Source organism: Nothobranchius furzeri, chromosome 15 (genome assembly GCF_043380555.1).
Source record: "Nothobranchius furzeri strain GRZ-AD chromosome 15, NfurGRZ-RIMD1, whole genome shotgun sequence".
Classification (NCBI taxonomy): domain Eukaryota; kingdom Metazoa; phylum Chordata; class Actinopteri; order Cyprinodontiformes; family Nothobranchiidae; genus Nothobranchius; species Nothobranchius furzeri.
This window is the reverse complement of record NC_091755.1, coordinates 58,671,579-58,696,040: the sequence shown is the minus strand read 5'-3', so window position 1 is coordinate 58,696,040 and position 24,462 is coordinate 58,671,579. Positions and strand designations below refer to the sequence as shown.

At 39.9% G+C, this 24,462-nt stretch overlaps 2 protein-coding genes across 2 annotated transcripts; both read left to right on the top strand.

Moving 5' to 3' along the window:
- Positions 1 to 1,625: 1,625 nt before the first annotated feature.
- LOC107391080 (14-3-3 protein beta/alpha-1) lies at positions 1,626 to 5,181 on the top strand. Its single transcript, XM_015968131.3, has 6 exons — positions 1,626 to 1,763; positions 3,272 to 3,573; positions 3,691 to 3,814; positions 4,176 to 4,339; positions 4,484 to 4,579; positions 4,674 to 5,181. The coding sequence occupies exons 2-6, from the start codon at positions 3,280 to 3,282 to the stop codon at positions 4,728 to 4,730; spliced, it is 735 nt and encodes a 244-aa protein (XP_015823617.1). The 5' UTR covers positions 1,626 to 1,763; positions 3,272 to 3,279; the 3' UTR covers positions 4,731 to 5,181.
- Positions 5,182 to 6,612: 1,431 nt separating this feature from the next.
- LOC107391077 (embryonic polyadenylate-binding protein) lies at positions 6,613 to 24,387 on the top strand. Its single transcript, XM_015968129.3, has 16 exons — positions 6,613 to 6,728; positions 7,565 to 7,772; positions 9,049 to 9,242; positions 9,310 to 9,425; positions 15,918 to 16,057; positions 16,152 to 16,246; positions 16,484 to 16,621; positions 17,941 to 18,036; positions 19,556 to 19,816; positions 20,109 to 20,199; positions 20,284 to 20,403; positions 20,482 to 20,618; positions 23,215 to 23,323; positions 23,416 to 23,546; positions 23,807 to 23,885; positions 24,239 to 24,387. The coding sequence occupies exons 2-15, from the start codon at positions 7,580 to 7,582 to the stop codon at positions 23,867 to 23,869; spliced, it is 1,884 nt and encodes a 627-aa protein (XP_015823615.1). The 5' UTR covers positions 6,613 to 6,728; positions 7,565 to 7,579; the 3' UTR covers positions 23,870 to 23,885; positions 24,239 to 24,387.
- The last annotated feature ends 75 nt before the right edge of the window (positions 24,388 to 24,462 follow it).

Here is a 24,462-nt window from a genome sequence, read left to right as displayed (position 1 = left end):
ACATTACGTTCTTAGGATGATGGGAGCTGTGCGAGATGGGTTCTGTCCACAAATGTGATGTGGAAAGTTGAAGCATGCTTTGCATGTACTTTGATAATGAAAGTTTGGAGACTTTTACTGTTGTTCAGTACAATAACAAAGAAAAACATTAGCCTATTCTTATCCATAGGAGTGCAGAGATGGTTTGATCATAGTCAAGAGAATTTGATTGGTTATTTTAACTTTAATACACATTTAAAATGCAAAGAACAAGAATGTGTGTCCTTGTCCTCAGTGGCTTAACCTCACACCACCCATCATTTCCCAGCTCCTGAAAGTCTAAAATCCAGACTCTTCTCATGCATCGTTCCACAAATGTGGAATGACCTTCCAAGCACTACCAGAACAGCAGCTTCCTTTTCAGTTTTCAAGAAACTCCTGAAGACCCTGCTCTTCAGAGAGCATCTTCTTAACTAGCACCCCCCCCCCCCCCCCACCGTCCACTCCTTTGTTTCCTCCTCTCCATGATTGATGTCAAGTTGTTGTTATTGTTGATGTTAGCCTCAAGGGCAACATGCCGATTATCACTTGTAAGTCGCTTTGGACAAAAGCATCTGCTAAATACATAAACATAAAATCAAGAGGGTGAGTAAATGTCCCCAAATGCAGAAAGTGTATTTCTGTGCTATGGTTGTTAATGAGAATGTGTGTCTAAATGAATGTTCTGAAAACAAAAATAATGTCATGGATAAATTCAGTCACTGATCAGGATGTGCACTTCAAGATTAATTTATTAAGCCAGCAACTCTGTGAAAGGGTGTGGGATCATAGATTTATGGTAAAAATGGGGTTTATATTCGATTTTATCCATAATGTTTGCAGAAATCTATAATTATTAACACAGGGCAGTAAAATTGGGATGGATAGATGAGTTGTCAAAGTTGGATGACTGCTGAAATGTCATCTTATTTTCTATAAATGTTTCAAAAGCTTCAGGTTTGAAGTTGTATTAAGTAAATCTGAGTCAATAACCTGACAAGACAAAAGTGGCACTGCTTTGAAGGTATGTCTCAGGTTTCAGCTGGCGTTAAACTAACACTGCATTTCAGAAAACCATAACAATGAAACATGGTGGTAGTGTGATGGTCTGGGACTGCTTTGCTTCTTCAGGAACCGGATGACTTGATGTGATTCGTGCAACTATGAGTTAGTTATTATGGGCAATTATTTTTTCATATTTTTGTGAAGCGTTCAGTTAAATTGAACATGATTTACATGTTCAATAAAGAAAGAAAGAAATCTAATACAAATACTTTTTATGTCCAGGCTATCTCATAAAAGAGCAACAAAAGCACAAATATTTACCCTGTTAAAGTCTGGATGTCATCATTTTGGCAATAAAAAGTTGAATTTTGTGTACAAGCTGAACAAGCAGCAGGTGTGGCAACATTTATTCCTGTAATGTGAAAAAGAAGAAGGAAATCACTTTCATATATAGCTAACTAGTCCTATTTATAAACTAAATAGAGAAACGTGGATTCATGTGATTGTTGTTTTTTTCCCTCCTGAATAAAGCTTTAAGTTGGGCTTTTTTATTCAATAAAATCTATTGCTGTCTTTAGCTCAGAAGCAGCGCTTTGCATTACGTAAGGCAGATGTGTGGTGAGAAAGGAGGAAACAGAAACGCCAGTGTAGCGGAAGTGGTACTGCCCTGAACGCTGAACGAGACGGAGGCTGAGTCGTCCAGAGAGTGAAAATAACCAGGATTGAAAGTCACCAATTTAGTAAGTGGAATGACTTCACGCGTTCAAATACAGCACGGTATTGGTGTGTTTTCATTGGTAGTTTAGAGGTGAGATAGCTGTTTCTTTCGTGTCCGGATGAATCCCGTTGAGAAGCCATCGGAGGCTAAGGCTAGCAGCTAACCGACGGTCGGATTCCGTGACACTTTGTTCTGACAGGCTCGGTAGCCTGGGCGGGCCTCGATACAGCTGTGGAAAATAAATTACTGTAATTCACAAAAATACCAGATGTTCGTTTATTTGTGTGAATTTTATTTTTAAGCACCAGCTGTTGTTATCTTGATGTTGTGGACTTTTAAAACAAATAAGGCCCGGTGTTGTAAATTTACTGGCCTACCGATAGCCAGACAGCGCTAGTCAGACGACGGTAGCTAGCAGACTGTTAGCCACTTCATTCGCTTATCGCGACAGATTAACGCCTTTCACATTGTGTGGTTACATTTGAACGCTCACTCGGATCTAGTTCAATTACAAAAATGTAAACGATTCACTTATTAATTGACAACTTATCGGTAAACGTGGGTAGTAAAAGGGGAAAGCCCGCTCTAGCACTGCTAGCAACCTCCGGGGAGGGCGTCAGGACCCAGCAACGAAATTTAGAGTTGATTTTAGTGACTAATTAAGTAACAATAAACATAGCCCTACTAATATAGCAGACTCAAATGTAAAATCTAAAAATCTAAAAAACCTTGAATCTTTTAAAATGAAAATTGCAAAACTAGATCGAAACGTTAACCTTAACAATTCCTGTGTATAGCTCTCATTTTCAGGTTCAGCAAACCACTCAAATATAAACCAAACTCAATATGGGTTTTGTATAGTCTTAAATATTTTAACTTGAAGTTTCTTAACATGAAAGCAAAAATTAATTGAGCTGTCTTCAGCCAACTAGTACAACTAGACGGCCTTGTCCAAAATACTTGATGCTTAAAACTAGTATAGGATCAGTCTGAATCTGCGGCAGCAAATACAAGTAGTAGTTGGATTTTAAATCTATAATTTCATTACAAACCAAATATTAATTAGGGGAATAAGAGAAGAAGACATGGTCACAGTGGGTAGTTTTGAAACTGATTCTTGGTTTAGACAAAAATAGATGAAACTGCTGTAGTCTAAGGACTGTGACATTATCAATAATATAAACTGTTGATTAAGAAAACTGACCAAAGAGTTTCACTGCAAACCCCTACCAGTCAGGGCACTAAACAAATGTTAGAATGACACCTAAAAGCATGTTGTGAAGAAAATTTCATTTGACATCTCTAAGAAGTGTTTGCTGTTTTTGGCAAAACCTGATTGCAATTAGTCAAACATTTAACATGAGTCATTTATTAAGAACCTCAAGTCTATCTTAGGTTTTTAGGGTGAAGTTTAATAGACCACCCCAAAAAATGTTAGGAACCATCACAGTAAAGATAAACTACATGTTACTGAGAACCTCTCTAACTTTTTATTGACTGCACATATTTCTGTTTTTGTATTTTTTCCAGTCTAGAAAATGGATAAGAACGAGCTGGTACAGAAGGCCAAGCTATCTGAGCAGGCTGAGCGCTACGATGACATGGCTGCAGCCATGAAGTCTGTGACTGAGCAAGGCGCAGAGCTGTCAAATGAGGAGCGCAACCTTCTCTCTGTTGCCTACAAGAATGTGGTTGGAGCACGTCGCTCGTCCTGGCGTGTTATTTCCAGCATTGAGCAGAAGACTGAGGGCAATGACAAGAAACAGCAGATGTCACGTGAATATCGGGAGAAGATAGAAGATGAACTGAAGGAAATCTGTAAAGATGTACTTGTAAGTTTTTCTTTCTGTGGGGTCAGATAATGCATTTTTAAACTTGATTGGTTTTGCAAATCAGCAATTTTGTCCCTGAACTGACTCTAGATGTTTGTTTGTTTGTTTGTTTTTCAGGGCCTACTGGACAATTATCTCATTGCCAATGCAACTTCTCATGAAAGCAGGGTGTTCTATCTGAAGATGAAAGGCGACTATTATAGATACCTCTCTGAAGTTGCATCTGGAGATGCTAAGAAGGGTGAAAACACATTTTGCCTTTTGATATTGCTTAATTAAATGAAAACAAATCACTTTTGCATCAAATGTTCAATAACCAAATATTTGTAGCATTGTTCCAAATGGGATGTAAACAGTTGTTTTCCATTTCTTTAATGGTAAACCAAAACAAGTGGCTTTAATTGTTAAAGGTAGATCTGGTACCTTTAAAAATAAAGAGCAAAATAACAAGTGGAGACCTTTGACTGTATTTAAAAGTAACAAAATTTGAACTAACTGAAAATATTTTATTTGAGACATTTGTATGCAAACAAGTACAAATGTAGTTAGTATTTGTTTTACCTACGGCTTGTAAATTGTCTTTTTTTGTTGTTCCTGTTCAGTGACGGTGGATAATTCCCAGGAGGCATACCAGCAAGCGTTCGACATTAGCAAGGGGGAGATGCAGCCAACGCACCCCATAAGGCTCGGCCTGGCCCTCAACTTCTCAGTCTTCTATTATGAAATCCTCAACAACCCGGACAAGGCCTGCAGCCTGGCAAAGACGGTATGTACCCAAATCTTCAAGGGAGACGCTTCTGTCAATTGACTGTATTTCTAGAGATCAAAGAGCGTCAGTTTCCCAAAAGTTATGGTTGGAATGTCATGCAGGATGACTGAACATTAATCACAGTTGACATTCTTTTCACAGGCATTTGATGAAGCAATTGCTGAACTTGACACTTTGAACGAGGACTCTTACAAAGACAGCACCCTGATCATGCAACTACTAAGGGACAACCTGACTGTGAGTTTTATATTGTTTGGGACTGTAACAGATCATCATGTCCCTTTTTGTTGTAATGTCACATTGAACGGTGTTTCTGTCTTTGTGTTTCCAGCTGTGGACATCAGAAAACCAGGCAGATGAGGGAGAGGCAGGAGATGGAGAAAACTAATGGAATTGCACTGTTAATCCACCTACACTCTTATCTTAAACACAGACAGCTTATATACATCCCCCCTCCACTCCATCAGCCCCTCCCACTTCTGTATGACAAGCAGCCTGAATTGCTCCTGACCAACTAGTTTACCCCTCTCAGTTCACTGTAAGGTGACAGGGTAATTTTCAGTTATTAGCAGATTCAGTCACTTTGTGGAAACATGTTGTATTGATTAGTGAGTCCATGTTGCTGTCGTTCCTTGTCAGATTTGTGTGTAGGTCTGTAAGTAGTGAGTGAACAAGTGTGAAAGACTGTGAATGGGTGTGTGTGTGTGTGTGTGTGTGTGTGTGCTGGGTGAGTGGAGGGGGGTCCTAATCGTCCTTCCAAGTTCCTTTGTCCCCGCTAGTTTGGTGTGCATTTTTCAGCGCCCCTCATCCCCCCCTTTTTTGTTACTTATTTGTGATTTCTCATATTTACAGGATTTAGTGTATGGTAAATAAACTGGCAGTCGATTTCCACCAATCACTGTGAGGGTAGGCTTTCCATTTGCTTCACAACACCAGAACAGTTTTGTATTTGAATTTCCAGACATGTACAATCCCGTATTCAGTTAATTGCAATTCTGCTGTGGGCTCATACAGAAAGGAGGCAGGCTGTATTGTGACACTGACATCTTGGTGTAATTCTTCTCGATCACGTTCACAGATTCAGTTCAAAGTTCTTAGGGACCCCTTAAATTGTCATGTTAGATTTGTTCAGACATTCCATTAGGCTTTTGGAAACAACAGTGCTTGTTTTGTTTTTTAAAGCTAAGTATAGATTGTCTTTGTAGTTTTCTCACTGTTCTGGTGCTGCTTGATCTCAGTACAATGAAAATTGTATGCGTAAATGTGGTTCCATGTATTTTGCAAGATTGACTATCATCTGTATGTGAAACCTAAAGTAACCTTTTATTGATGTTAATTGATAATGTCTTGCCACACTGTATCAACCCTGCTTGCAAAATAATCCTCTTAAAACGGTTGTTTTCTCCCAAAAAAAAAAAGTTGTGCCTGGCTTTCTCTTGCTTTTATTCTTTTGATAGCAGCATCTGCTTGTTTGAAATCTCTTAGAATGAGTTGGACACAAACATGACATCTTGACCTCTGTTTTCAACCAGGTGAATCACTTTGCTGATCAAGGATGGCTGGTGAGAATGATTGCCACAGAAATCAGGTCTCTAGGTGAAAAGAAGCTCAGTGTCACAATACCATGTATCACCACTACATTCCACATTACTGTAGTTGACACCATTCCACGTTATAGCTGGCGGTCTGTTTACTCTGACAATACTCCAATGAATTGAAATCTTTTTTTTTTTTTTTTTTGTTGGGTGGGGGTAAAAAAGTAAAAAGTTCATTATTATGCTTGATGAAAATACAGTTAGTGAATGTGGAACGAAGCCTGTCTGTATATCAGGTATTTACTTGCTTTGTTTTTACTGACAAGTCTTATGGCTAAAATTTGCTTCTGTAACAGTCTATTACCCAGTGCACACACGTGGTTGTGAAAATTTAGAATAGCTATAAAAGCAGTGACAAGGAGAAAAACAACGGTTGGTGTAATTCTAGCTTTGTGTTTATGTATCTTAAAACCATTCTAGTTTCACTATACATGTAAGAAATAGGAACGTGTCAAAGACCATTCAGTGAAATAAAGTTTCGTTTAAGATAAGTAAATTACGTCTTCATTTCTGTTCACAATGAATTCCTGTATATAATAGTGAAAATGTAGAATTATTAATCTGGCTCACCACTGCAACACTACGCGGCATTTTCTCCTTTACGTACGGAACTACTTTTTATCGCGGAGTAGAAGGTGATTTTGGCCTGTGCCTTCGCGCAGCTTAATTGAAAGCGTTACGCGTTGGCGCGCGCAGGTGTTTCCCCGTGCTAATTATAGCTAACGCGTAGGCTGCTGAGAATTGTGCTCGCAAGCTACTGCACTGAAAAGACCCACGCTTTCACAGTAAATGTAAGTTAATTTAGTTATTTTTAGACTTTCACGTAGCTACATGTGATTTTCAGCGTCTTTTATCTACTTTCTCGTTTTTTTTATGTGAAGATGGCTAAATTTGCGTGGTCGTTTAACTAACGTTTTAGCGAAAACCGCTAGTCCATGTGTGCTAGTCATCGTGTTAAGACTGAGCAGGCTACATCGGTTTATACTTCTCAGATAGCTTGAAGCTATTTAAACTTATGTTTTTTCTACTCATCTTGTGTCTCAAAGTTGCTAATTGTTAGAATGAGCCAGAATAGAAGTGCGATTTAAAAGCTGCATTATTGTTCAAACTTTTGGGTTTTTGTGATGGTTTTTACTTTATATAATTTTTAATTTGAACATGTAAACATTATAGATATTACTTTTGAAATCTACATTTCAATCTTACATTTTTTCTTAAAGAAAATGTTTCAAATCAAAATTTTTATTTCATTGAACATCCGCAGATACGAACCAGTAGATGGGTAAAAATGCCAGAGTGTATGTATACTAATCCAGTTATAATCTGACAAGCATAAAATATTTAAATACACACTTTTCATGAAGCTATAGAGAAACAGGTCTAGTCGAACCAGGTTGTGTATTTCTGTTTTCCTCTCATTCAAAGTATCCCTAATAATCTAGATACAACTGCAAAATATTGGGTTAATATTGGGTTGCAGCATGGATGAGTGGTATTGGGAAGAACCCACCAAAATTACTACCTAAAACCAAACAATATTCACAATTATAATATGTGCAGATATAGATGAAAAAAATACACTAAATTAAACTTTTTTTTTCTTTTAATGATTACTTCTTTGTTGAAGTTGCTGTTGCACAAGATGAATGGCACTGGACCAGCGTATCCTCTCGCCTCTTTGTATGTTGGGGACCTACACCCTGATGTTACAGAGGCCATGCTTTATCAGAAGTTTTCTCCTGCTGGACCCATCATGTCGATCCGTGTGTGTCGGGATATCATCACCCGCAGATCCCTGGGATATGCCTACATCAACTTTCAGCAACCAGCTGATGGTACAGCAACTCATTTGCATCTGCTTTATGCTTAGTAAATAAAGATTTCATGGTATTTTAACTTAGCAGATCATGGTCGACAATAAAATAGTGTGTTTGTGTGCTAGATGATAGGATATATGTATGTACATATTTTTGTGTGTATGTGTAGTGAAATCATTGCAACAGGATTAGCATCTTATGCACAAGCTTTAAACTGTCCCTCTTTTTACTTTTAAGGAGCCAGTGATATTTTAAAGTGGTCTTGTTAATTTTTTAAAGGTATTTGAAAGTACCTCTTTGGAATCTGGCTGCATTTTTTTACTTTTAATCCATTTTCTGTCAAATTCTTGTATTATGACCACGTTGTGCTGTGCTCGTTCAAAATCGGAGAACAAGTGGAGGATGATCTTTAAAAAATATATATATATATATATATAGGCATAGTCTAAAAGTGATATCTTTAGGAAAGTCCCAGTAAAGACCTGAAACATCTTGACTAAATTTCCATTTAAGAACTTGTTGAGAATTGCCTTGTTGCCACAGAAATACTATTTTATGTGTCAAATTTTTATGGAATTTAAAAAAGTAACGGGAACAAATTGTGTATAGGACATGCAGCTTGATTAAAAAAATTATCAGGTTGTCTATCTGTTGACGTTCCTAATTGGTTTAAAGGTAAAAGTTAAGTGGCTTAGAAAAAAAATCCAATCCTATCACAACAAGGCACACAATTGAAAATCCAGGGTTAGCTGAAGTAAAAAAAAAACTTAGGACCAATAGAAAACCTAATAAACTAAAGACAAATTCAAAACATAACTCTGCCTTTTTGAAAATGAAATCTGAAGAAATTGGGCATTAATTAGGACTAATGCACAGGACTGCTTTTTAAGACATGGAAGCAGATTGGTGCCAAATTTGAAAAGGTGCAAATAAATTCAAGATAACTAGGTTCATGTTGACAATGAAAACCTGAACCTTTTTAAATTATGATCGTCTCCTGATGGGAGATGGGTTTACTTTATCTCAAGCCCAGTGAATACATTTAGACTTGATTTTGCGTTTTCAACAAATGCAGGAATCAAATCTGTCAAAGTTCTGGTTCTTAATTAGTGGAGTTGGCAGCTTTCACCACCATATATTGAAAGGCCCATGGACAGGACACTAAAACAATGTAGCCCTCAGTCTGAGGATCAGGATGTGAGTGAATCTGTGTAAAATAGTTAAAGTTGTCTAAAATGCTAGAAAAGCAGCCCATATAGTGTTCTTCATTTGAAAATTTTTATTTTTGTTTTAGCCGAGTGTGCTCTGGATACAATGAACTATGATGTCATCAAAGGTCGACCAATTCGGATAATGTGGTCTCAGCGCGACCCAGCACTGAGAAAGTCTGGTGTGGGTAACATCTTTATCAAGAATATGGACGAGTCAATTGACAACAAGGCACTGTACGATACCTTTTCAGCTTTTGGTAATATCTTGTCATGCAAGGTAAGTCGGTGTTTCACTCTTGAGTTATCTGTGATGATGGGAATATTTAAAGTGTCTTCCACTGCAGGTTGTGTGTGATGAGAAGGGATCCAAAGGTTATGGCTTTGTTCACTTTGAAACTCAGGAGGCTGCAAATCGTGCCATCGAAACAATGAATGGGATGCTTCTGAATGACAGAAAAGTGTGAGTAAGCTTTCAACTACTTTAGTTTTGTTTAGGTAAAACCACATTTGCTATATAGCGCCTCTCAAAATAAAAATCACAAAGGGCTTCACAAGAACAAAATATTTTGCATTGTGATAAAAATTGGGGGGAAAAAGAATAACAAAAAGGTAATCCTGAAATCCTGATACAGAATTGGTAGCGGAATGCCAGCATGAGGAGAAGCTGGTGAGGAAGAATCAATGGGTCGCACAAAAGTTACACGAAATCCTATTATGACACGCCCCTAAATAAAGTAAAATTTTCTAGTGCAGAGTGAAGCCAACCCATAGAAGCACTGATTTGATCTCATTTCAGAGAAAAATAGAACAGGTTAGATGCACCTAATAAATAAAATCACTAACAAACTCAGGAATCTGTTTCTTTGCTTCACTGTTCTGGTGCTGAAAATATCACTAATGCAGATCAAAGGAGATACACAGATGAATGCACCTCTTATTTATTATTTGGAGACTACATTTACTGCAGCTGGCAGAGGCAGAGTTTGTTTCTATTGATACACGGAATTTACAGAATCAAGCAAAAACAAGAACTTTACGAGTCTGATGAAACCCGCTGGTTTTCCATCAGGCAGTCACGGGGCAGCTCCAACGACCCAGTGGCTGTGCTGGGTCAATGTTATCGAGCTCAGTCCGGCTCGGCAGAGGGTGAACGAGCCGAGGCGACATCGTGCTCTGCTTAAGAAGAAGTGTTATTTTCCCGCTTCAGAAGCGTCCAACGTGTTTTTACGCTTTCTCCGAGACATGTCACGTCGCGAAGTTGTTAGCGCCACGCGCTAACGCGTCAATAGTGCAGCGTAGCCGGCTGGAGGTTTTAAGGGTTCCGATGAAAACACCCGACCTCTCAGGCTGCACACACATCGATCTTAAGTTGTTGCTGTTGCGCACACATCGTAATACATTATCAGATGCGGTTAAAGTCAGACATGACTAAATAAATGCATTTTACTTGAATAAGTGATGCTTAGCCTGGTGGGGGGAGGAAAATCTGGCCTAATAAGCACTGGAGGAAACCCTGTCAAGATCGTCAACACTCGTTTATCTTAATGCTATTGAAACATGTAAACCACAAAGCATTATATCCACTGCTACCTTTCTAATTTTAAACTCAGTAACTTATGCTGTAACTTCACCTTGCCCTGCCTGCTCCTCCTTTCTGCCCGCCGGCTGTGATCACAAGTGACAACATAGTAGTTCCCGCTGCTTCTTCGGGAAACGGCGCCAACAAAAACAAAAAAACTTGGGATCTTGTAGGCGTGGCGGCAGGATTTCAGCCGTGGCGGGCCGCCACGGCTACGCCTATGTAAGGGAAACCCTGTACTTGTCCATGTCAGGCCCTATAAACCATAAGTTCTTGAAGTGAACCCCGAAGTTGACCAGCAGCAAGTGAAGCGGGAAAAGAAGCGGGGTGATGTGGGTGTGCTTCGACAATTTGGTCAGCTGATTTAAAAAGAGAAAGCACAAACAGCGATTGGCATCCTGGCATGCGTTGTGGTTGGTGACGCAACGGTCACTGTCCCAATTCGGCAATATGCACACTTGTGTATGGTGATGCACCGATATGAAAAATTTTAGGCTGATAAAAATATAAATATTGCTGTAATGGCTGATAAATGATATTTGCCTATAATAAATAAATATGTGTGTGTGTGTGTTGTCAAAATATCTAAATGGTATCTAAATGAGATATTCCGTCCCTGTGGTATCGATATTATGGAGTCTCACATATACACAGCCTTCTTCAAGTACACCGACACGAATTTAGGAGGCGCTTCACAGCCCAACTTAATTAGCATACAAAGTCCGACACGTAGTTGTATATTCACGCTTATATGCTTAAATGAAAACTCCCGTTTATTGCAACCTGGACTTAATTTCTAGCATGCAGTACGTTTGTTTACTCACGCTGACAACTTTGGTGCTACTTGGATTCCCTGGGGTATTTAGATCCATCTGCGAATCGCCATCAGTGTATATCCATATAACAGGTGCGGACAGGCACCCATGGTGCGAGCCTCGAAATAAGACATTATCTGCACCAAAACATCTCAATGTCGAAAGGTTTTGTTAGGAATCAACATGATTCCCCTGTTCGTTTGGAGCGGGTCTGGGATTTCTAGGCGAAAATAGACCAGCCGCGGCTAATCTAACCGGCGCTTTTAATGACGTCACTGCCGTGCGCCAATCTGTTTTTATTAAGATTAGATGTACCTTTGTCCTACTGTGGAGAAATTTGTTTTCTCCCTTTATTGACCAACAGAGTTGTTCAAAAGTACAGAACAAAACATATGGTATTACAGCTTATGACAAAAATGCACCTTAAACAGAGTATAAGCAGCAAAACATCACTCTGCAAATAGTGTATATATAGTGAGACACTTTATATATATATATCTATATATCCATATCTCTCTCTCTCTCTCTCTCTCTCTCTCTCTCTCTCTCTCTCTCTCTCTCTCTCTCTCTCTCTCTCTCTCTCTCTCTCTCTCTCTCTCTCTCTCTCTCTCTCTCTCTCTCTCTCGATATAGAGATATATATATATGAGAGAGAGATATATATATATATGAGAGAGATATATATATATATGAGATATATATATATATATATATAGATGTATAGAGATATATATTATATATATATATGAGATATATATTATATATATATATTATATATATCATATATATATCATATATATATATATATATAACTGGCAAATATCAAATGTCTCTCTCTCTCTCTCTCTCTCGATATAGAGATATATATATATGAGAGAGATATATATATATGAGAGAGATATATATATATATGAGATATATATAATATATATATAGATGTATAGAGATATATATTATATATATATATGAGATATATATTATATATATATATTATATATATCATATATATATCATATATATATATATATAACTGGCAAATATCAGCTTGCTGTTTGTGCGCCGAAGGCGCAAAACTGCGTATTTCGCAAAAAGCTTTACCTAGAACTGCACTTTTATGGACCGAGATGTCTGTTTTTCCTGGGATCTGCTTTATACACTCTTCCAGTTTGGGGGTCACTGCCAAGCGTCCCGATGACCACGGGCACCACTGATGTCTTCACTCTTTGGGCTTTCTCAAGTTCTTCTTTGAGGCCCTGGTACTTTTATAGTTTCTTATGTTCCTTGTTCCTGATGTTGTCGTCACTTGGTATTGCCACATTAACCACAACGACTGTCCTCTGTTGTTTGTCCACCACCACAATGTCTGGTTTGTTCTCCATCACCATTTTGTAAGGTCTGGATCTGGAAGTCCCACAGGAGCTTGGCTCTCTCGTTCTCAACCACCATAGGGGGTGTTACTCACTTTGACCTTGGGGCTTAGGGATGAGAACCTTTGACATTTGAATCGATTCGGTACTAATTCCCAGTACCTAGGAATCGATACTGGTACTTAACGATACCAATTTTCGATACTTTTGAGTGTTTAATATTTTAATTCTCTTTTATAATTAAATATATATTTTTTTCAATATGTAAACATATTTGATAAATATCACGATAAATAACATACAACTGTTTGTATTTTAACATCGTCCTTGTAGTTTTATAAGCTGATAATTAAACTGAAGCAAACATCTTTACTGTGAACTAAATTTACTGTGTATCTTAATTCCTTTTTCCATCCTTTTTCATTTGATTTTTCCTACTGGGAAGTTAGAATTTCCGAGGAGAAAGCTGATAACAATGGTTGCAATGGAAGCTAACATTATCTGAAACAGTTTATTTAACTGCTGGAGCAGATTAAAATGATGATGCCTCACACTTAGATTGTTGTCACTGGTTTCATCTTCACCCAATCACCCGTCACATTTAGTAAAGTGAAGCCAAACTTTAGAGCGCGTTCATGTTCTTCTAGTCAGAAATTCGGAGTTCCGAGGAGAAAGCGAACGCACCATTAGCGAAACAGAAGCTAACATATCAAGCTAACGTTATCTTAAACATTTTATTAACCAACCGGAGCAGATTAAGATGAGGATGCCTCACCTAGATCGTTGTCGCTGGTTTCATCATCACCCAGTTACCCATCACATTTAGTGAAGTGGACCCAAGCTTTAGCATGCGTTCTTTCTACCATGCTGTTCTGTTTACAACTGGCTCGCGGCGACCAACGACATAATACTCTTGCGCATGCGCAGCTGTCTTGGCAAGTTCTCGTTATGAAGGACGGGTACCGAAACGAGGCACCGTTTAAAATGACGTGAAACGGTGCTCAGTCGGTACTATGGAATTCGGTCGGTACCTTAAAAAGTACTGAATTCGGTACCCATACCTACTTCCAGTCCATACTCTGCACACATGTTTCTGTACACAATGCCAGCTACTTGGTTGTGGTCTTCCATGAATGCTTTCCCTGCCAGCTTCTTAAACCCTGCAGTTATGTAGTGGAAGGTCTCAGGGGGCTCTTTGCATAGCCTACACCTTGGGTCTTGTCTGGTGTGGTAGATCTTGGCCTACGTTGCTCTGGTGTTTAGGGCCTGTTTCTGTGCAGCCATGGTGAGTCCCTCAATGCTGTCAGTCAGACCAGCTCTTTCTAGCAATTTGTAGGATTTCTTGATATCAGCCACTTCATATATCTGTTTGTGGTACATCCCATTAAGGGGTTTGTCCTCCCACAATGGTATTTCCAGCATCTCCTTCTCTGTTCACCATTGTCTGAGACATTCACTGAGAACCTAAGAAAGTAGCTGTCCTCAATGTCTGCTGTTCCTTCTGGGAGTGAGACCCCTTCTGTGTGGACTACCTTCCCTTTAATTGTCAGTCTGACCACACTTCTCAAGTCTGAATGACATTCCGATATCAGTGCTGTAGATCATGGTAGTGTGGATCGGTGAGTCGATGTCTCGCTCTTGGCGTACAGCTTTACGTCATCCATGTAGAGGAGGTAGCTGTTTGTGGTTCCATTCTTCAGTCTGTATCCATAGCCAGTCTTATTGATTATTTGGCTGAGGGGGTTCAGACCTATAAGGAACCGCAGCAGGGACAGGTCGTCTCGTTGGTATATGCCACATTTGATGGAGAATTTGCTGTTGGCCTTAAGGATGGTTTTCCACAGCCCCATTGAGTTTGCAGTCAAGGCTCTCTGAGCCCTGTTGATGTTATACAGCTCCAAGCATTCAGTGATCCATGAGTGTGGCATTGAGTCATAGGTGTTCTTGTAATCAATCCATGTCGTACACAGGTTGGTGCGTCAGGTTTTGCAGTCTTGGGTGACTGTTCGGTCTATCAGCAGCTGTTGTTTGGCTCTTCTAGTATCTCTGCCTCTTAAGATAAATATCTGTGCTGCGCTCATGTTTTGACCCATGTTCCCACTTATTTTAGTCACTTTGATGCCTGACATGAGCTTCCATGTTGTGGAGAGACCGGTTATTGGCCGATAGTTGGAAGAAACTGTACTCTTGGAGAGGTCAGAACTGATTAGGATTTTGCGTACTTCAGTACTGCCTTGATGGCTATTCAGGGTGAGTCCCATCCTTTAGCAGCTGGTTCGTCTGTGCTGCCAGGCGCTCATAGTGCTGTGAGCATCTTAAGACAGTAGGCGTGGATCATGTTGGGTCCCGGTGCTGTCCAGTTTTTCATACCTGAGACTTTTCCCTGGATGTCTGCCACAGTGATGGATACTGGGTTCTGCTCAGGGAGGTTGCTGTGGTCTTAAAGAGGGTAGCCAATTTGTGTTGCAGTTGTGTGTCTGCATGTCTCCTCCCAAATGCCCTTCCAGTACTGTTCAGCTTCATCGGTTCAGCTGTGAGAAGTCCAGGCGGCCGGTCCTGAGAATTGTCAACTCGCAGCTTGCTAGCTATTTCAAATGCATCTGGAAGCTTTGTGCTAAACACTTTTTGCTTTGAGATGTTTTTTAATTTATTTATTTTTTGTTCACAAAGATGTGTTAGATTATCTAAAGTAGTAATCGCTAAATCCCTAGGTTTTATTTTATTAACTTAAATCACATAGGTACAGCTCTGGGTAATGACTGGAGATGGGGTTCTTGCCCTCCAGCCAGTGTGGATGTGAGCAGTTACCTGGATGTGAACCTAAAATGCAACGTGTGTGTGTGTGTGTGTTAGGGTTAGGGTCTCTAAGCAGCATGTCTCAAAAAATGAAGCGTTCAAGTCCGTGTAGGTAATGGGCTGTGGATGTCCAATATTGAAGTGTTACTGTCATCAGATATTGTCTCCTTGTTTTTGGAGACCACACTGCACACTTATGTCTCCCACAGAGAATCATCTTTCTGCTGTTGTTTGGGAAGAAAAAACTGCTTTTAAAGCCACAATGTTTGCCTTGCTAAAAGGAAAAGAAAATAATCTGCATTTTTTTCCACAGTTTTGGTTAAGTTTATAACAGATTTTTCTTTTTATCTCAAATGGTGTTCTCTGTTCCATGGGTTATCTTGGTTCTGTTTCCAGCTTTGTTGGCCACTTTAAGTCACGCAAAGAAAGAGAGGTGGAGTTCGGGACCAAAGTGGTAAAGTTCACCAATGTGTACATCAAAAACTTTGGGGAAGATCTTACTGACGAGAAGCTGAAGGAGATGTTTTCTGCTTTTGGTAAGAAAACTGGCCTCGTTTTGATGAATGTGTTAGCTTGACCGATGGCGGGTAGTTATTGCCACATCAATTATGGACTTGTTTGAGCTCTCAGGGAGGACTCTCAGTGTTCGGGTGATGAAGGACGAAAAGAGTCGATCTCGAGGATTTGGTTTTGTCAACTATGCACATCATGAAGATGCTCAGAAGGTAAAATGTGTCATGTATTGGTCTTCTCACAAAAGTGTTTGACATATAATTCTGACACCTCTAAAATTCCAGTTATGAAAGTTAAACACACCTTAATCTGAGTTATAATACTGAACTAGATTTTTCTTGACTAAAACTGAAATAAATGCTTAAGTTGTAAGGTGTGAGTTTGGTGCAGCGAGTTAGAAAAGGTCATAATTATGGGATGTTTTTACATACTTCACTTTTGTTTTTCAGGCTGTTGAGGGAATGAATGGAAAGGAGATCAGTGGCAAAATCATCTACGTTGGCCGGGCTCAGAAGCGTCTGGAGCGTCAGGGCGAGCTGAAGCGCAAGTTTGACCAGATCAAACAGGACCGCATCCAGCGCTATCAGGTTCTGGACCCATGTTGAAATGATGCTATGCATTACGGGGCTCCCAGGGGCAGATAAGAGTTGGTCTCTCTCCGAGAATAATTATAAATTTATGACATTTTCCCAAATCTGCAAAGCTCACTGGAAGGACACAAACCAAGGACAATATTTCCCTGATATAGGGTTTATTATTCAAGTAAGGGTAAAAAAGTATCTGATTAGAAGGCTACTTGAGTACTGAGTATCATGTGATATAATATTTTTAAATGATGACATCAAACAGACAAAAAATAAGAAGTTATGAGCAAATATTGGTATTTTAAAGACTAAAGGGAAAAAATGTAAACAAATAAACAACATAATTACAAAATAACACATTTTAGGCTAAATTTAGACACAAACTGAGGACAATATTTCCTGACATACAGGGTTTATTTAATTGTGTGAAAATGTAGCACGTTTAAAAAAAAAACGCGATAATACCGAAAACCGTGGTAATTTTGGTCACAATAACCGTGAGGTTAAATTTTCACACTGTGACAACCCTAGTTACCGATATCAACAAGCAGGGCAAACTGGTTACACACACACGCACGCACGCACGCACGCACGCACGCACACACACACACACACACACACACACACACACACACACACACACACACACACACACACACACAGAGAGAGAGAGAGCAAGGGCACGGGGGTGGGGTGAGGGGGTTTGGGAAACAGTAGGCGTGAGCATAAGTGCCCATCAAAAGTAATTGCCTGATTAATTGCAGGCAGCGTTCAAATTTTGTGAGCGATCCGCTTCGCGGCTGATGTGATCCTGGCGTCAGACAGCAGGATTTAGTCTTATTTCCTGAAAATTGGACATCTCATCTTTGATTGGATAATAGCAACTCAACTACCAATGACCAAGTTTACTTTGCACCGTTGATGCTTTATGTTCTGAAGGAGTTCTGCTGTGTGGTGGAGTTAATGCTAACTGTTGGCTTCTACTTGCTGAGCTAATAGAGGTAACAGATCACAATTTTCACGTTGAGGCTGCACGGTAAACTCGGTGACCATTCATTTTCAAAAATAAGTAAAAAATATTATTAAATAAAAACCTCTTTAGATAAATATCTTCAGCTTGGGACCATCTTTGCATCACTCAACAGCCTTCCAGATGTAGCTTGTTTGTCCTAAAGATGTCATTACAATCAACTGCTTGAAAATTTCTGATAATCAGGCAATTGAGAATTTCTTGGTCTGACTTGTGAATTCCTCAAAGCTTAGACCGCCTTAATGCAGGTAAGCAAAAAGCTGAGTTGTTTTAATGTTTCTTTTGATTTTAGGGGGTGAATCTGTATGTGAAGAACTTGGATGATAGCATAGATGATGAGAGACTCCGGAAGGAGTTTTCCCCTTATGGAACAATCACGAGTGCAAAGGTAATTTATGTACTAATTCTGTCAAATAGGTCCTAAAGAGATGGCAAAGTCACAGGATTGTGCTTTTTAAATACATGGTGGTGGTGGAGGGGGAAGCTCTTAAAACTAATTTGCAAACTTTTGTGAATTATAATTGGAGTAAAAATATGCAGTCCCACTCTAATATTTTTTTGGCTTTTCTCAGTGGTCTTTAAACTATGATTATGCTGTTTTTGGCCAAAATCACAAAACTGCCGTTTTCTAGTACTTCGTTTGTTCATAGTGGCAGTAGCTCATGAAAAATTTGCCTCTGGGTTGTGGGCAGAGCTGTTGGAACAGAGGACAGGGACACTAGTAAGGCACCCGACTTACACGCAGGGGACCCACGTTCGAATCCAGGCTGGGCCAGATTTCTTTAGATTAGTTTAGAAAGTTGGACCGAGCTCGCTCGCACACAAGCCGGTCAGAGAAGACAAAGCAGTGTGACGGGTTGAGGAACGAATCGGAGGGGTGGAGTGATGGAGGAGCTCAGAGCGGCAGACGGAGCAGGTGGATGACTTCTAAGCAACAATCTGGACTACTGAGATAATCGGGAAATGTGTTGGGTAAAAAAATAGACCATTATTTTTTGTGGCTTAGCAACATGGCAAGCGGAGGGGCGTCCGTGTCAAGCTTCAAGCTGGGTGCAACTCACTCGGAACAGCTCTCCTTGTCAGCTTCTGAACTCGTCTCCCTGCGATCCCCAACCTTATTCCATTCAGGTCCTGCGTCTGCAAAGACCGGATCCAGCTTGTTGGAGCATCCATTGCCGGCATTACATAGACAGAGTAAATTGGGCAAGTGTCATTCACCCCGCAAACGCACCTCCAGTCTGACAGCGCAGCGCCGCACACACACACCTCTGATAGCTGTGAAAGGAGGGAGGTGGTGGTGGTGCGTGAAACATGCCTTGGATAGAACATAAATGTGGCGGGACCTGTAAATGTTGTTGGGAACAAATCTGTAAAAGGAAAAAATAAACAGTGCAACAGAAAGGTGAGGAGATGAGTGAAAGCTAAACACAAGAGCATGTCTTTATTGGGCAAGCCATTTTAACATTTAATCAGCAATCGGTCCTCTCTCTAACTCCTGCTTGTACAGCAAGTTGCAAATTGAGCAGAAAATGAAAATGTTGCACTAAGTGTTCTACAGAATAAAGAGAGCAAAATTATTTGTTTTTCTTTACTTTTTCTTTCTGATCCGATCCGTGAGATTTTTGATCCGTTGCATCACTATTATTTTGACACTGTTGTGTTTACACATTGTTTAGTTATCTTTTATATTTTTACATGTATTTCATCTTGGGATCCTCGCATTGCAAATGATCATTGTTTGTCATACATTTACGGAGCATTTATGCTCTTTTGTGAAGCACTTTGGTCAGCTGTCATGCTGTTTTTAAATGCGCTATGTAAATAAATTTGGTTTGCTTTGATTATTTCCATAAATTCTCCTTTATTTTTCTGACATAAAATTATTGAAGGATCTTTGTTTCCTGTAGGTGATGACTGACGCAGGCCAAAGCAAAGGCTTTGGATTTGTGTGTTTTTCTTCTCCTGAGGAAGCAACAAAAGCGGTGACTGAAATGAACGGGAGAATTGTTGCGACCAAGCCTCTGTATGTTGCTCTGGCACAGCGGAGGGAGGAGCGGAAAGCCATCCTCACCAACAAGTATATGCAGAGGCTTGCTACCCTGAGAACCATGGCCAGTCCCATCGTTGATTCATACCACCAGTCCGGATACTACATGGCTGTACCACAGGTACCAGTATATAATAGCCTGCTTGAGGGAATTCAGCGCATCATTACTTACATATTTTTACTGATTTGTGTTCTGACACATTACTTTTGCAGTTTTGAGATTTTGACATTTCTAAATTCACGGTTTCTCTTTTAGAGCATTTCACGAAAATCCTTTTAAAAGCAAACCTAGCATCAAACAAAAAGAAATTCTCATATCAGTTATTCCTCAAAATATTTGTCCTTTTATTGGTGGTAAATATACACTGATAAATATAAAAAGTAACCTTGTTAACATTTTGCACGTGTCGCAGCTTCCCACTCGCTCCTTGTACAACCACAGTGCTGTCAGCAGCGTGAGACCTGTTCCTCGTTGGACGGGATACCCACATCCCAGACCTCAGGGTGAATCTGTTATTTACTCTTTAAGATGTGAAGACGTGTTGTGGCAATGCACTGTGTAAAGCTAAAGTGTCTTCACATTTCCAGGTCCTTACTCTTCTCAATTTATTGGAGGTTCTCTGTCTCGCCGTGGATCAACAACCATTACTACAGTCAGACAAGCTTCCACCCAGGCACCACGCATTATGTCCTCCACCCAAAAGACAAGTAGCCTAACTCCATTCTTCATAAAATTCTCATTCGTCTGGTTTCTACTGGCTGATCTGTTGTGACGTCTTTCTCCAGATAACATTGGGACACAGACTGTAGGAGGGCGCACAGACATGGCAGGTGTTCCCAGAGGCGGTCAGTACAAGTATTCATCTGGCGTGAGGAACCCTCTACATGTCGTTGCTGTGCCTGCACCTATGACAAGATCACAGGTATTGTCCACTGGACATTACTCTTGAGCTAGTTAATCTGACAATCAAACAGGTGTGGGAAGATTATTGGCTTGATGATGAACGGAAGATGAAAACTGGTAGAAATTGTCACGTGGTCTACATTCAGGTGCAAACTATATATAAGAGGGAGATTTAAGTAGCAGAACTGCCAACCTGTACGCAATTTGGCATCTAATTACGCTGGTACGACTTACCCCTCTAAACTAAGCAAAAAGCTGTGGACACGTGAATTCTGTAGCAAGTGTGCACATCTGGTACTCCTGTCTGACAACACAACTCAGCAGCGTGGTGAAGAATTTTAAGCCAATCGTCGTAGAAAAGCAAATTCTGCCTAACCTATAGCGTAACACCCCTTCCTCCCTGCTCCATCCTACGTCCTGCCCACTGCCTCTCTCTCCATCCTCTGGTATGGGCGTCACACCCATGGGGGATGTGGATGTTTTAGCACACACTCTTTTTCTAATGAGGTGGTTAAAACACCCACGCTTTACTGCAGTTTACTCCAAAACTTCACTATCAGTCCACTCCCTCCATGTTTCTCGCTGTGTAAAGCTTGGTTTATGTTTGATGCATTTACTTTCCGCGCGGTGATGCGGCTCGCGGCTGGAACGCGCTTCACAACTCGCAGCGTTTATGGTTCGTGCGGCTCGTCTCTGCGGTGAGCCAATATTCTCCCAAACTGAACGGGGCAGCATGGAGCTCTACAGCAGGCATCCAACACTACACCATAGTAGAAGTAAAAATTACAGCATTCCAGCATTTTTAACAGCGTCCTCGTCTTTTCCGACAGTGCGAGCTATTTCTCTCCAAGAATTAACAACATGTTGATCACGGTGATCTCTGAGAGCTGAATCATACAAACGTCTGTATTTACGAACCTCTGCCATACTACTTCTTGCCAGTCCACCATGTTTTTCCGCGTCCGACCGTCCACGTGGTTAGAAAATTTCCTAGGTGCGCGTTGCGGGAATTTTGGGCCGTGCGGAGGCGTGGTGGAGGGGCGTGGTAGTTAAAATGACGCAACGTTTCCGCGTGGAGCCATGTGGACCTCGCGGACGCGTCGAGCATAAACCAACCTTTAGCCCTCTCTCCTTCCCTCTCCTGCTGCAAATCGGTATTCTATATTCAACCAGTCAGTATTCTGGTCGGTTCTGTTGTTCAAACCCGTTTCTACCGCTCCGCACTGGCAGAGCAATGCTCATTACAAGCTCGCTCCGCGATTCGCTCTGCTCACACACAACAGAACTGCAGCCTCCGTGCGTTAAAACCTAGCTACTGCAGCTAATTCAGTTGTTGTAGTTATTTTGTGTACCAATCCTACTTATGGATCACATCAGAGCTGATTATCAATGTGAATATGTATTTGTTTATTTATTTTTTAACAATCACAAGAGATTAAATGATTACAAAAGTAAAAAATTACCATTAGAACTGGCTCAGCTCAAAATCAACACCTAGACTCTGCAGACCTTAACTAGATTATTTAAAACTAATAGAGTCCTTAAATCATAGTTTGTGAAACCTTTATTTGATTTGTTACAGTTGTAAAAATACACAAGTTTCATCTGGTCCACCTTAGATCTGGTCCAGCTCTAAACTACAACACTTAGACTCTTCAAACCTGAACTAGATTATCCTACATTAACAGTAAAATCCATGAAAGATAGTTGGTAAGCTGTGAAACCTTTAGTGGATTAGTGAAAGTTCAAAGAAGGCAACTTTCTTCAGGGATGAAATGTGGGTTTGGCATGTCATGATAGCAACATGCTTTTTCAGTACTACAGGTTTATAAAGAGTAGGCTACGTTTACTTCAAGAATTTGTTGGTCACCCATGAAATAAAACGTTTTATGACTAGAGCAGATTAAAGATGCAGGAAGTGGGAAAATTAGGTGGAGTTGACCTTTCCACATTAGAAAATAGAAAGGGAACCAATTCAGCCTTGTACAAAACAGGCAGAAAGAATAAACAAAAGTTTTGGCCAAATAATTGAGAAAAAAAAATCTAATTTAAAAATTGTGGCCATGCTTGTGACCCTCTAATCTACCTCACCATGCATTTTGCCTAATCTGCAGTTATGATGTGGACATAAGCCACCAGGGAGCTGCAGGTAATGTATAAGTTAGCCCCGGTGGTATGTGCATATGTGCTTTAAGACAATTAAATGTTAAATTGTTGAAAACCGAACCACCTGTTGCAAAATACAAAATAAACACATAAATAAAAATTAAAATAAATGTCTTCATGATTTTTGATTAATTTAGGTTTTGAAATAATTCATTGCAAGTAACTTGTGGCTATCAGCGTGTGTAGGGTTGTATAGCAAACATATAAGGTAAGCAACTACAACTTTTGAGTTTAACTGTTGATTAAAACACATGATACTTTAGAAAATACGAGATGTTTCCAGCCAGTGAAGGGGAAATCACAGCATGGAAAGCAATGCATGTGGTGCTCAAAAATTTGACAAGGTTGGCAGGTCTGAAGTAAAGATTTTTTAAGTGCAATGTTGTCCAACATTGTGTCAAATACAGGTGGAGGCAGAATTTATATTAAACAGGATTCAATGTTCTCAGATTGTTCCTACACCTGTGGTGGAGCCACCAGCCCACGTCCCAGCATCCGAGCCTCTCACTGCCTCAATGCTGGCTGCAGCCCCAGTCATGGATCAGAAGCAGCTTCTTGGTATATACCTTCATTTTGCTTTTATTATTTTTAGTAGAGTGGAACAACTTATGTTAATTTGCACTCACTTGTCTGTTTGCTGTAACACACAGGGGAGAGGCTGTACCCGATGATTCATGCCCTTCACCCAAACCTGGCAGGAAAAATCACTGGGATGCTGCTGGAGATAGACAATTCAGAGCTGCTGCACATGCTGGAGTCACCCGAGTCCCTGAACTCTAAGGCGTGTATTTGCTCAGTCCTCTAAACTTAATCATGCATAGTTGGGTCACTGCTGCTGTTCATGTACTGGAAGCTCATTTCCTAAGCCCAACTGGTTTATTAAAGTTATGTAATAGTAAAATAATGGATTTTTAGACAATATTTGTGCAAATGTTTTGAAAAGAGCAAGCTGCACTGTGCTCCCAGTAGTCTAAAATTGTCTCTAAAAGTAGTAGGTTTTTATATATATATATATATTTTTTTTTGTTCCTGTCGGGTCAGGTGGAAGAGGCAATTGCTGTCTTGCAAGCTCACCAGGTAAAGGATTGTTCTCCAAAGAAGTGAAGGGCTTGCAAATAAGGTGAGTAACGCGTTTACTAATCATTACAGCACCTAAGTGAGCAGCTTTGGTAAGAAATTCATATGTTTTTTTGGAGAAAATGGCGATCTGTGATCTTAGTTTCGAGAATCAGGATGAGTTCTGATTGAGGCTTCGACTATCTCTTGAATCAAGGCTAAAAATGGTAGTTAAAAAAAACAACCCAGAAGTTTAAGATCTGCCCTCGACTGGCTCAATTTCTTTCATGTTAACAAATAAGCCTAGAGCTCAAAGGCTGGAGCACAAATTGGTTCAGTGAGAAGTTTAACATTAAATATTATTTAGAAATATATATAACCTCTAAAGTCTTAACCATGTCCATTTTTTTTCCACAGGTGTCTACTTTTCTGGAGGAAGAAATTTACATTGTAATACTTTAGAGAAAAGTCTTGATTATACGGAGTGAAGTGTTTCTGAAGTGAAATCTATTTTGTTGTTGCAGTGCCTTTTGTTTGAGCATAAAAGTTTCCAGTATGAGCATAAACTGTGTTGTTGTTGTTTGAACAAGATGCAGATTCTGAGCCCCTTGAGACTAAAGGTGGAAAAATCATCTGATTTT

Excerpts from the sequence above, each read along its gene's own strand:
- LOC107391080 (XM_015968131.3), top strand. The coding sequence starts at position 3,280 with ATGGATAAGAACGAGCTGGTACAGAAGGCCAAGCTATCTGAGCAGGCT. Across the intron at positions 3,574-3,690 it reads AAATCTGTAAAGATGTACTT|GGCCTACTGGACAATTATCT; the intron begins GTAAGTTTTTCT and ends TTTGTTTTTCAG. Across the intron at positions 4,580-4,673 it reads TACTAAGGGACAACCTGACT|CTGTGGACATCAGAAAACCA; the intron begins GTGAGTTTTATA and ends TTGTGTTTCCAG.
- LOC107391077 (XM_015968129.3), top strand. The coding sequence starts at position 7,580 with ATGAATGGCACTGGACCAGCGTATCCTCTCGCCTCTTTGTATGTTGGG. Across the intron at positions 20,404-20,481 it reads GTCCTCCACCCAAAAGACAA|ATAACATTGGGACACAGACT; the intron begins GTAGCCTAACTC and ends GTCTTTCTCCAG. Across the intron at positions 23,547-23,806 it reads CCGAGTCCCTGAACTCTAAG|GTGGAAGAGGCAATTGCTGT; the intron begins GCGTGTATTTGC and ends CTGTCGGGTCAG.